We start from the raw sequence: 14,289 nt of genomic DNA, 5'->3' as shown, positions 1-14,289 counted from the left end.
TGAGTTTTTCGGAACTTATGTACGAAATATCATTTGATATCAAAGATAGATATAACTCCGTAAAAGATGGATACAGTCTAAGGAAAAAACGTGCCTCGAAAATCACGAAAATTTGATTCTTGATCAGATGGCGCCACTAGTTTTGGCCTACACTCGTATAGAGGGCGTTGACTGTTTCGTTTGTTATTTATAATTTTAACGCATACCAGTGAAAGAACATGGGTCAAAATCATATAAAAATAATTAATGCAAATAAAAAAATCATTTATCCATATTTAAATACATTTTATCGTATTTTTATAAATCTTAATTTTTAGTTTTAAAGTGTGTCGACAGATGGCAGTGAATTTACTGGGGTTACAAAATTTACTATGACAGTACCGCTCTAGTATAAGTTACTCTATGTTTGATATTTACCAGTCGCTTTTCGGTGAAGGAAAACATCGTGAGGAAACCGGACTGATCCTAACAAGGCCTAGTTCCCCCTCTGGGTTGAAAGGTCAGATGGCAGTCGCTTTCGTAAAAACTAGTGCCTACGTCGATTCTTAGGATTAGTTGTCAAGCGGACCCCAGGCTCCCAGGAGCCGTGGTAAAATGCCGGGATAACGCGAGGAAGAAGAGGACAGGCTATCATTTTGACCCAAAATTGGAACTCCTATACAGGATATTTTTGACCATGGGGCTTTAAATTCAGAGCTCGATTCTACTCGCCAAACTGAGCTACTTTTATTATGAGTCCAACCCCGAAATCGCGAAAAAAACTTGGCTTTTTCATACATTTTGGCTGATCAGATGTCGACGTTTTCTATGGAAAAGCAAAAAAAAAATTCTCGATTTTAGGGTTGGTCTCATAATAAAAGTGGCTCAGTTTAGCGAGTAGAATCGAGCCCTGAATTTAAAGCCCCATGATGTATAATAGGTTCTAAAATGGAGGGGAGATCAATTTTTTTATTAGGGCTAACTTTACCCCAAGGGCTGTAGAAACCCACCTTTATGGCATGTTTTAAAATGATATCTATTCGGCGTTGGGGATACACCTACTGTATCTTACTACAGAGCAAAACGGGCAAATAAAGCCTTCAACTAGGTGAGCTCTCAGGTTCGCAGCGGGAAGTGGGGGTGGGTAAAGTAGGGGGGGGGGGGTAACAAAGATTGACGACATGTGAGGGATATTAATAAAACACGAGGTATAATGTTACACTCTATTTTTAGGTAAGGTAGTGCCAATTTTGTCAAGTGTTTTATCTAAGATTTGTTTTTGAGAAAAGATAAAAATTGCTAAGTTTACTGAACATTCATACTTTATTTAATTCGGAATAAATAATCTCCAAGTTGTAATACAAATCGAAATAATTTAATTGATTCCCTAATTGAAGGCACCTTGCAAAAACGAAAGTCGCCAAGCCAAAGAAACAATTTGCGATTATTATAACTTAATTTAATTGAATTTTTATACTTGCTTTGCCTTTTTACTCTGTATTATTTTCTACTTGAACATACTTTAACTGAGAGATCGTATTAAAATAAATCAATGATAGTGTTCAGTTTTTTTGTGCAAAACTTTGTTTTGACAAACGGAACACTTATGGGATCACATCGGTCTTGCAAATCAGTTAAATTCGTTTTTCTCAGAGACCGCTTGAGGTAAATACCTAAAATTTGAAACTGTTATAGAATTATCACCATTAATATTGTAAATAAGTCAAAAGCGTTTATTTCTTATTTTACAGTAAAACCACATTTTAGTCATTTTACTTAAAACTGATTTGTAATTTGTACTATTTTTATTAGAGCATCTTGATAATTTTGAGCAACATGACAAAATTGCCTTTGGATTATAATTTATAACAAAAACTTATGTACTATAACCTATCAAATTATAAATGATTCCAATGCGTAAAAATTGTCTTGAAAATAATATTGTATAATTTAAATCATGAATCAAAGAGTCATGTTATTAATGAAGAAAAAGGTGGAAGTCGTAACAACTATTAAAGAAAGGAAAGCTTCATATTTCGGACATATATATATATAGAAACGCAAAATACGACTTGTTAAAACAAATAATTGAAGGGAAGATTGAAGGGAAACGAGGACGTGGCAGAAGGAGAATATCATGGACAAGGAACATAAGAGACTGGTTAGACGTGGACAGTACAGAAAAACTAATTCGCATGACTACTGATAGAACGGCATATAGGCATAAGGTCGCCAACCTCTGGGACGGAGAAGGCACTTGAAGAAGAAGAAGATAATTTAAATAATAAGAATCTTGTCAGGAAGTCGTTATATCGAAATATGTTTAAACAAGAGGCGAGGTCCAGAAATGCATGCAAAAACTACGAGCTCAAGGAATTTAGAGCGGGGCTTTAAATAAACATAATATCTTAAGTAAACAAATTGCTTTTTAAAATGGAGTATTTTTGTCACAACTAAATGGAGACAGTAGCGAGAGTAGAATAACTAGATGATGCCTGCCTTTATATTAGGTCACCTTTTCAGAACTTTGATAAGTAAAGCCTGACCAGGAATATATGATCACGCGCCATGTTGCGGAATTTCACTGTAACTCATTTTTTCATACTATACTGAACTGTCACTCTATATATGCACAACAACAGCGCCCTCTTGACAATGATCATATATTTCTGGTCAGGCTTTACTTATACAGGCTGTCCAGCGGCAGATTTCCGATTGGGTATTGTTGTTTCGATGTTGATAATTTTAACACTATTACTAATTGAGAGGTATAACACGCTTTATGACAGCTTGGAGCCTATGATCCAACTCTTCTCACAGCAATCATTTCACATACACGGATAGTGTTCCAGAAATAATTTAATCATAAAAACAGCTAAACCAACGCAGTGGTAGCATTCGATAGGGGGTAACCACTATAAAATGGAATTTAAAATGTACTACGCTATTGGATGAAAGAGCTGGACTAAATACTGAGCAATGTAATTAAAAGTTGCTCTTCTGTTCCCTCCCCTATACAATGCAAGCCAGAGTGCAGTGAATGTAATTCTGTGCAGTAAATAAAAGAGATTGCATTAAGACCCGCGCCGCGGGTCAATCTCGGACATTTTTAATCCTCTGCAGTATATGTAAGTGGTACTTGATTGCGTGAATAGGTACAGTTTGTATTGAAATGCACCAATTGGTACATTAGATTCAGCAACTGAAGAGTCAAGTTAGATATTTTCGATACGGCAGTAATGCATGGTTAAACAAATACATAATTGATATTTATTTGTATAGGTATAACATGTCAGTGCAAAAAAAAACGTCAGTATGTGGAATTGTTTGCCACCATGGTATATCTATAGCCTTAAGTCGTTATGCTATCAAGCGGTCATTATCTCAGGTCTGGGTGCTATCTTTTATTCAATAAACAACTTTTTAAGTACCTACTAGCAAAGATAGATATAACTACGTAATAGATGGATACAGTCTAAGGAAAAAACGTGCCTCGAAAATCAAGAAAATTTGATTCTCGTTCAGAGGGCGCTACTAGTTTTGGCCTACAGTCGTATAGATGGCGTTGACGGTTTCGTTTGTTATTTAACAATTTTTACGCATATCAGTGAAAGAACATGGGTCAAAATCATAAAAATAATAAATGCAAATAAAAAAAAATCTTTTATCCATGTTTAAATACATTTTATCGTATTTTTATAAATCTTCATTTTTAGTTTTAAAGTGTGTCGATAGATGGCAGTGAATTTACTGTGGTTACAAAACTTACTATGACAGTACCGCTCTAGTATAAGTTACTCTATGCTGGAAGCTATTGTTTCAGTAATAGTAAGTATATCAGTGGCGGCGCCTCAAACATTGAAATATAAATTAGATAGGATTATACTACTCTGATTTGTAATTAAATTCCAAATAACTTCTTTCGTAATAATGGAAAATATGTAAAGAAGTATACTCAAATTTCCCTTTTGCATACTCTAGCATTTAAAATAAATATAGATGTATCCTTTTAGCTTTGTTTAGTTTCTTAAAACATACGGAAAAGAGAAAAAGTGAGGTTAGATTATAGGAATTTAATTATAAATCAGATATTAGTATATTAATTAGTGAAAGGAATTGTTTGAATTTAGGCTACAACAGCAGTACTGCTGCTGCAGAGCAACAACAATAAATATGTAAATGTAGAAAAGGGGTTCTTAGACATGTTTTACAGTTGGTATTAGCTATAGCACAAAAATTATTCAATGGTTGTCAGATTTGCCAACCCTTGGCTGGTGACCCAGCGGGCTAAGCATGGTCGCATTTTTATCGCCTGTCACCATGCCTGTCACGTTCTAACAAGTATGTAAGTACGAAAGTGACAGGTATAGTGACAGGCGATAAAAATGCCACCATCGCAGGACTGATGGCCATTATAACATTTAAAACTTTCGCGGTTTAAACACATATTAAATCACATTTAGAAACGGGTCTATCGCGAATTTATTTTGTTACCTTTATTTACCGACGTTTCGACACAGGTTTCACTGGTCGTGGTCGCGGTTAGCCGCGGTTAGCCGCGACCACGACCAGTGAAACCTGTGTCGAAACGTCGGTAAATAAAGGTAACAAAATAAATTCGCGATAGACCCGTTTCTAAATGTGATTTAATATGATGGCCATTATTTCGCACAGCGTATTAATCTAACTGTTATTTTACTTCATACTAGAAGTATTATTTTGAGATTCCGGTGCCGTTTAGAGAGAACATTCTTACGATAGATGTCGCTATGCGCCTTTCTAAGGCGTGTAGGTAAGCAAGAGGAAGAAATGCGCACGCGTCTGGTAAGCTTCGGTAGGTACGTAGATGAATATTCAATTCAATTCAATTGAATTATTTATTTATTTCGAATCTGAAAGATCAATATAGTGTTATCACTGTTATCCATATATGTGCCATTTTCAACCAAAAGGGTACTTATTGTCGCTTGTCAGTAAGGCGCTATTTCCATATAGCTTCAATTAGAAATCAACCTTATCGACAACCGACAATGTGGTACCTTTTGGTTGAAAACGTCACATATTTCCATTTTTGCTTTAGTTTAAAAATATGACACGAAGAATTGACAACAACCATTATCTATGTAGGTAAATACATTGGTCGCGCCAAACACAGGACATGCACAGGACCCTTTTGACAACATCAAACTGTCAACCATGGAGACTATATAAAGCAGCCAAATCTTTATGTATGAAAAGTGTCCATCAAAAAACAGTAATTAGGCGGCGCCACCACCGAAATACTACCAAAACCAACCTACGTAATTTGGTCGGGTTATTTGTTGCCTTATATGGTTCATGTTATACTCATGTCCCAGAGCCTAACTAGCGCCACCGGAGAGATTAGGAACTATTATTTAAAGCTGAAAGCGGTCACTTTTGCAACAATTCTGCCATAAGAGATTGGCATCCTTTCTATACCATCCATACATCATTATCTATGTAGGTAAATACATTGGTCGCGCCAAACACAGGAACAGGACATGCACAGGACTCTTTTGACAACATCAAACTGTCAACCATGGAACACTATATAAAGGAGCCAAATCTCTATGTATGAAAAGTGTCCATCAAAAAACAGTAATTAGGTGGCGCCACCATAATTTTAATTCTAATTTTAAATTTTATATTTATATTTTTTAAAGTTAATTGTATTTTCATTTAATTTTAATTTTCATTTTGTATTTTAATTCTAATTTTAATTTTAATATTTTAATATTTGATATGTAAATTGTATATGGATTCCGAATTGTCCGAAATAAATGAATTTTATTTTATTTTATTTTATACACCGAAATACATACTACTAAAACCAACCTACGTAATTTGGTCAGGTTATTTATTGCCTTATATGGTTCATGTTATACTCATGTCCCAGAGCCTAACTAGCGCCACCGGAGAGATTAGGAACTATTATTTAAAGCTGAAAGCGGTCACTTTTGCAACAATTCTGCCATAAGAGATTGCGATCCTTTCTATACCATCCATACTGTCAACGCACTAAAGTTAGATATAAAAACATGAAATTGGCTACAGTACATAAACGTTTACTAAGTCATTTAGGTAAGTGAAGCCTAGTGCTATAAACGAGCACATTTCTCTCTAATGCGGAAAGTTTTTACATTACCTTATGTCCGCGGCGGGACCTTAGAGTAATGAGGCTTAACGTAAGATAAAACGATATGACTGGTTTTTATTTTTATATATCTTTACACCTGAGCTGTGACATTATCAAAGAGGATATAATAGGATAGAGCGGTACTACTATCATAGTAAATTTTGTAACCACAGTAAATTCACTGACATCTATCGACACACTTTAAAACTAAAAATGAAGATTTTAAAATTACGATAAAATGTATTTAAATATGGATAAATGATTTTTTATATTTGCAATATTTTCATTCATTATTTTTTATTATTTTGACCCATGTTCTTTCACTGATATGCGTCAAAATTGTTAAATAAAAACGAAACCGTCAACGCCATCTATCCGAGAGTAGGCCAAAGGTAGTGGCGCCATCTGATCGAGAAACAATTTTCTTGATTTTCGAGGCACGTTTTTTCCTTAGACTGTATCCATCTATTACGGAGTTATATCTATCTTTAGACAAGAACGAAGTCGATTGAAGTATTAAATATTGAGTGTAATATCAGTCCGCGAAATATCAAATTGAATATAAATTTCTTCAAAAAAAAACCTTTTTGACGTTTTCTGCAGAAACGTGTCGGCTGCATTACAGCAGACATGACCCGCATTGCTGCAGCAAATATTAAAATCGATGTCACCGCCCGGATTTTTGACATTTGCGACAGCATATCGGGAGTAATGTCGCGCTGCAGTAATGCAGCAGTAATGCTGGTGCAGTATGAATCCGAACTGTACCTTTCGAATGGTATATCTATTCTTAAAGTATGTACTCACCTAATTATTGTGTTACAGACAGAACAGAGTAATTGCACCAAACCGCCAGTCACCGTTAAAACGTTCGTAAAATTTTATTGTATGGGAAGTTTCATAGTTCACTGCTGAGTGACGTTGATCAGTCTGTGAAATGAGGTTGGTGCAACTGGCCCTTAATCATGAACTGCATTAGTAAATCTATTCTATTCCAAGATGTTTATTCTCGGTAGAGCTTTTACCTTAATAAACCTAACAAAATAAACAATTAGGTACAAAATTCATAAGATTAATGCAACTTTGAAGCACTAAACAAATCCTTAAAGGGTATTTGCGTTGAATCTTGGAATCAGAGCTATTCATAATACCCCGGGCTCGTTAAATTACATAAAACGTTGAGCTCTGCAAATGCGAGTTTCTTAAAAACATCACACGAATGCTTAATGCCTAATTATGTACAGTTACATAAACTGTTTATTTTGCACACATAGCTCTCAAAATTTTGTATGTTCAGGAACCGCAAGTCACAATCGCCACTGCGGTATTTTATCACACTCACACATTACACACTCAATAAAACGTCATCTCGATTGATACTAGAAATGAGGTCAAATGAAATTCCTTTTTTTTATGAAATAGGAGGCAAACGAGCAGACGGATCACCTGATGGTAAGCGATTACCGCCGCCCATGGACACCCGCAACACCAGAGGGGTTGTAAGTGCGTTGCCGGCCTTTAAGATGGGAGTACGCTCTTTTCTTGAAGGTTTGAAGAAATTTTGAGACATGTTCGAAATTTGAATTCGATCATTTAATCGGTATCGACCTTTTTTATAAAAATGTATGGATCTGTCTACTCCACGATATTTTCAATCGAAAATTTCGCTAATAGAAACAATATATAATTTTGTTAAGTACCAATATAACCAAGCGATTTGTACCCTGATAAACTAAATTTAGAGAAATATTAAATTGGAAACATGATTACGTGAGACTTGAAAAATGTTGGTCTAAATGTTGATTCGCCCTCATACTCTGGCAAGCCAACTGAAGATTCTAGGCACTTTTTGAATACATCTCAAGATGATTAAATGCAGCACTAGGGAGATTAAGTGCTTACTTCTGTATAATGCTGAAATATGAAAGATAGAAGAAAACTCACTGAAATCTGAAAGTTTGTCGCAAAAGCGGACTTTATTAAAAGTTTCCTGTTTGAACGTAATGATCTTAATTATTAATTGTAATTATACAATGTTAATTTAGTCACCTGCAATAATTTACGGTGTGAATATACCTATATAGGTCATACTGAGCAACTTTTACTATGGGACCAACCCCGAAATGACGAGAAAAAAATATACTCTCCAATACAAAATATCAACATTAGCTAGCCAAAATGTATGAGAGAGTCAATTGTTTTTTTCGCGATTTCGGGGTTAATCCCATAGCATAGAGTAACTTATACTAGAGCGGTACTGTCATAGTAAATTTTGTAACCCCAGTAAATTCACTGCCATCTGTCGACACACTTTAAAACTAAAAATGTAGATTTATAAATATACGATAAAATGTATTTAAATATAGAATAATGATTTTTTTTATTTGCATTAATTATTTTTATGATTTTGACCCATGTTCTTTCACTGATATGCGTTAAAATTGTTAAATAACAAACGAAACCGTCAACGCCATCTATACGACAGTAAGCCAAAACTAGTAGCGCCCTCTGAACGAGAATCAAATTTTCTTGATTTTCGAGGCACGTTTTTTCCTTAGAATGTATCCATGTATTACGGAGTTATATCTATCTTTGCCCATAGTAAAAGTTGCTCAGTATGACATGTATTCACGCCGTAAATTATTGCAGATGACTAAATTAACACTATGGATAATGTAAATATGTATGCACTCACATTAAGAACAAATGCTTTACATACCTCTAGGTACAAAACTTCTACTTGTTTGCTCTATTTTATTTGTATAACTGTTTTTACCAACGAAAACTAGTGCCAGACACAAACTGGGATCCCTTTGTTTGACATAATTATTGGAAGTCATAATGTAATGATTTTCATATTATCATTAGTCATAATTATGAAATCGTTAACTTTTCAGGATTTTGCTCAGGTTATCCTATAGATAGGTTAGGTTAGGTTTGTTTTATGGCAATCCTGAAAAGTTACGCGTTTCTGAGAAACCAAATTATGACTAACGAAAATGTGGACAAACAATACATTATGACTTAGAACTATATGGGAAACAATAGAGACCCGTTCAAATCACTTGTCATGTAATTTAACCTTGTCGTTTTACAATGAGAGCGTAATTTCGAATGTATGGGAGCGGCTTATTGGCGGCGGGTTCGTGTGGTTCTTAACTACTAGCTATCGTTACTAATCGATAGGTTATAATTAACCTTTCTCATCCAGACCCAATCACAAGTTTCTACATCCCTACTCGACACAGGACCAATTTTCAACTCAATATTTTCACTTCTAGCATTCAATTCACATTGCAATACTATTTGAAGACAAGCCATTTTCAACCTAAAGTTGATGGATTAAAGTTGAGATAGGTTTGTTTTAGAAACGCGAGTATTGAAACAATCCCTCTTTCTTAACGGAAATATTTTTAATTGGCTCCTGGACTATCTAGACTGCAGTGGTTCTCAAACTTTATGTGGTGGAATTACAAAATACACATTACACGTGATAATGTGACATATGTTTAAATTAGTGGTACTTTGTTTTAAAACTTATTTATGTTGAGTGCGGCTTAAAATAGGAGATCGTGGGTTCTCTCACTGCCGGCGCTGATACGCCGTATGATCGGCAGTGAAGTGGCATGGGTGGCAGTGGCCACCGTTAGCGTCACCGTCCTGACGCAAAAGGAGGCCGCTGAACGAATGCGCGAGGACGACGCCAACTCGCTCCCTCAGCGCCGAAGGAGGCCAGGCAGGCGGCGAAGAGCCTTCGCAGCCCGAATGCTGCCGCCCTAACAGAAACTGCGTGACAGAATCTGCGAGTGACAGAACCTGCGAGTGATGGGTCGGGAGCCCCATCACTCGCCTGAAGAGGTTTCCGAGCTGGAAGGCCCTCAAGTGTTCCGAGGTGCCTTCAGCGGAGTAGGCTGCTGGAGCAGCCCCAAATTGATGGGCCCGCAAGGGCAACGCCGGCGCGGTCTCGGAGGTCTGCAAAGTTGTTCCCGTAACCCCGCCCAAAAGCGAACGTCGGAACACCCCAGAGGTTTTAGTCCGTGCGAGTCGGACATACCCACTCGGCCTCTCCCGGGTCGGGTGGGATCCCTAACGGATTTCCCCTGGGTAAAAAAAAGAAAAGAAAAAAAAGGAGATCGTGGGTTCGATTTACCTGTTGCTTTTCTGTGAAAAAAAAAACGAATAGATAGATAGATAGCGTTTATTCGTGGCAAAAAGAGGAAAACACGTACATAGGTAACACAACATAAATAATATAAGCCACGAAATGATCCCGAATCAGCATGGTGCTAGCCTGGCTGGGCTAGCGCTGATCTTCCGTCGGGGCCATGAACTAGTAGTGCAGTAAGAATACTAACACCATAGAAAAGATTATGTGTTAATGTAATGTTTACCCAGGGATTGGCTATTGTATTTATAAATGATGCTATGTATAAATTGAAATAAATGCCATGTACTAAGAAAAAGTGACTAAGGCCTCCAGTGCCCCATAGCTGTAATCGAACCAGCATCCTCGGCTATCGCGACAGGTGCCTGTAAAAATATTTTCTGAAAATAATTTATTCTAATACTTCTAATAGTAGTGATGCTATGTATGTTTTATGTCATTATATGATATCACTATAAATGTAGTATTTAAAAATTATTATGTGTTTAAAATAATTAATAATCAGACCTATTGATGTTAACTTGTGAAAGAGCCCTTGAGAGCTACGTAAAGAAAAAATAATTTTATTTTCATAGAAAGCATCGTGTAAAGTATTTAAAAGTGTTTGTAAAGTTTTCAATACAATAATATAGACTAATGTCGTGAGAAACTGTCGTTCACCGTTCCTTTAGTTTATAAGTTTGAGCACCGCAGTCGTAGACTAATTGTGCCTGCGAGATTGTCCGAGATGGCCGTTTGACCAATTACTGTCTCCGTTATCGCTCCGGTGAACTGGTTATTTCTCGATTGTTCCATCTCGATTTGTAGTGGCGTAGCGAAAGAAAAAGAGTAGTTGATCTTCAATTCATATACAGTTAGTAAACTCCGTTGGCTAAGCGACCCAAAATGAGACTTGGCCTCCGATACAAGAAAGCGCCACTTTTCTCGGTCCTGGGCGACCTCTCGCCAATTGGTGACTCGAAGTTCGCGTAGATCCGCCTCCACAATGTTGCACCAGCCATACCTGGAGCGTCCGATAGGACGTCTTCCTGGCTGACTGGCTGGCTGGCTGGCTGGCTGGCTGGGCTGGGCGTCTCAGGTATGCTCTTTTCACGTTCCGATCTTCGTCCATTCTCTCAAGCATACCGAATGTTGGGCTTTGTTATGCGCGTCACCAAACCCTTCAAACAAAAGCTCAGCCTGACCTGTCTTTTTCAAACTTTAGTTCATTCCAATCTTGAGTACGCCTCTGTTGCTTGGAACCCTTTCTATAATGTATACTGCAATAAGCTAGAAATGGTACAAAAAAAGTTCTTGCGATGCCTTAATATTCGACTGAAGAGTCCACTATCACTACGAGACCGACGTAGCATCGCCGACGCAGTCATGCTGCGTGACGTATGTGCAGGCGACTTGGACTGTCCAAGTCTCATATCTAAAATATACTTTCGTGCTCCTCCTAAACTAACGCCGCGCGGTCTACACACCTCTTCAGTCTTCCAAAGACAAAGACTAACGCCGGAAAACGTGCACCTATATATAGAATGTGCGATCACTACAATAAGTCTCTTCTCGAGATTGATCTCTTCTCAAAATTCCGCGCCCAGTTTAAAACAGCAGTCAAAAATGTATACCGGAACAAATCACAAACATCTAGGTAACTTTTTAAAGTGAATCTTTTATTTCTTTCTTCCTAGCACATAAGTCTAAGTACTCGTACATACTTACATAATATATTATAATACTAAGTCTCTCTCAACACTTGTAATGTTGCGAACAGCATGTTAGTTAAGTTAAGTGGTAAAGTACACATATATATGTTCCCCGTGAGATACGTTTATGGAAGCATCTGTATTCAAGGACATTTATGTTATTTTAAGTTCTTAGTTCATCCCATGTATGTTTTCTGTGTTCTCCCCGCAATAAATAATAAATAATAATAATATGGCCCAACCAACGGAGTCTGTGAGCTTTAGTCTTACCCATGATAGAGGTTCAGCCACTAGGTCTTCAATCTCACGTACATTCTTACTTTTTTTCTGCTTTCGGCCAATTCTAATTTTTTTTACTATTTTTTCCAAACTTAGCATCACTTTTATGAACGTGTGCCATGGGGCGTGTATCAGATTATATATACATAATAGTCGGTATTTGCCAATTAGTGGAGCTTAAATTTATTGCATGCCCAAATTGAGCAGGTAGTTTTGCTGTAACTAAGGCATTACAACGTAGTAAAGTTACATTACAATTAAAAAAGGTATATTAATTATTTATCTAGTATATTGTGACTTTAAACAAATGTATTCTCTTACTTCTCTCCAATGAAATAATATCTTTTAATCAGTATTCCAACTTCCGTATATTTATGGTCTAGTTACATATTTTCCTGAATCACAGTACTGTATGATTTGTACGTGAATTCCGGAAGGACAAGCGCGGGGCTCGCAACGCACGTCCGCGCGGGTCATGTTCGAGCTGAGACGTGGCGGTCCTCCGTCTGAGAAGGTTCGGCTGGTGTAGCTGTTGCAGGCGTTTATTGTCACGCCTACTGGTTTCCCGAATCCGCAGAACTGCGTATGTAACAAAAAAAAAACATTATTATTAATTAACATTATTATAATTAAACTACTGACCCCCATGCTCGGTATCAAACTTCAAGAACGAGTGAGGAATGTCGAGATCCGACGCCGCACCAAGATGCGAGATGTGGGAGACGTCATTACCGAAATAATCCATCCATCCTGTCCTGGCCGGTTTCGGCCACGGCGATTGGGTTTGTACTGGCTAGTGAGAGCGAAGGTCGTGAGCTCTCAGGTGGCTGACGTAGCCTATTTTTGCAGTGAATGTACGGCCACACTCACCGCAGGTCAGCACCCCTCCGACAAAATTGTAATTCGTCACGCTTCGCGTCGAGTTCCACCGTACCGAAATAAATGGAGTTGGGCAGGACATGTTGCCAGGCAGAGTGATGGCAGGTGGACCAAAATGTTGACGGATTGGTGGCCGCTTTCGGATGAAAGAAGCGCCTGGCGTCCGTTGGCTCGTTGGGTGGATGACGTTCGAAAAATCGCGGGGCACTTTTGGATGAGACTAGCCCAGGACCGGGATAAGTGGCGTACACGAAGAGAGGCCTATGCGGAGTGCGGAGTGGGCGACTGAAGGCTAAATGATGATGATGATATGACTGGCCGCCACTTCGTCTTCTTTCCTCGGGCCTCAAACTATCTCCATGCCTAATTATTTATTGAAATTGGTTAAGCGGTTTAAGCGTGAAGAGGTAACAGAATGACAGTTACTTTCGCATTTATGATATATTATTATTATAAATAGTATGGATAAAACTTACGTCGTCAATGTTAATGACTTTCCCCTTTTCTGCATCTAAACTAGAAACCTCAATAGGCCCTAAAAGTTCTACATGGTCTGTGTCGTTTCCTGTGAACAAAAATATCAATTAATTACTAAAATCTGGCAATATTATTAAAAAATCTAGGTATCAGAATTCAGAAAACAAATAATATCAAGGCTTAACGTAACTTACTTTCTATGCATCTCGCTCATACTCGCGTATTAGTGCGAGCGAGATGTATAGAAAGTAAATTACGAAGACGTTAACGTATAATTATATCAGTTTTACGGGTGTAGGTCACAAGACTCACCATGAACGTTTGAAATGCATACGGCGTCGGCGGCGGCGAGCAGCGCGGCGAGCGCGAGCAGCGAGCGAGCGAGCGGCGCCATGGCGGCGGCGGCGGCGGTGGCGGGAATGGCACGAATGATACGCGCCAGTCAGCCAGTAAGTTTATTGTGCACATCCTGTACAGTTGTGAGTAATCAAATTGCTCCGGCGCTACACTTAACACAAATCTAGAGATGATTCGGTCACATTCACAACCTCCGTCGAGATAACACGCGTCCACGCAGTGCGCAGCGCTAAACCAGTTTATTAAGACCCATTGCTTACGGCCTGAACGCGGGCTACCGGTGTCTTACAAGACTGGTTCCGGGC

General features: G+C 37.9%; 1 protein-coding gene across 1 annotated transcript; it reads right to left on the bottom strand.

Annotated features, from left to right (window-relative positions):
* Window positions 1-12,642: 12,642 nt before the first annotated feature.
* Window positions 12,643-14,048, bottom strand: LOC134741110 (uncharacterized). Its single transcript, XM_063673880.1, has 3 exons — window positions 13,940-14,048; window positions 13,627-13,715; window positions 12,643-12,850 (listed from the first exon to the last, which is right to left on the bottom strand). The coding sequence occupies exons 1-3, from the start codon at window positions 14,019-14,021 to the stop codon at window positions 12,644-12,646; spliced, it is 378 nt and encodes a 125-aa protein (XP_063529950.1). The 5' UTR covers window positions 14,022-14,048; the 3' UTR covers window position 12,643.
* Window positions 14,049-14,289: the final 241 nt, after the last annotated feature.

The sequence above is a fragment of the Cydia strobilella genome, chromosome 4 (assembly GCF_947568885.1).
Source record: "Cydia strobilella chromosome 4, ilCydStro3.1, whole genome shotgun sequence".
Lineage (NCBI taxonomy): Eukaryota > Metazoa > Arthropoda > Insecta > Lepidoptera > Tortricidae > Cydia > Cydia strobilella.
The sequence above is the reverse complement of the archived record's forward strand: the minus strand, read 5'-3'. Positions and strand labels throughout refer to the sequence as shown.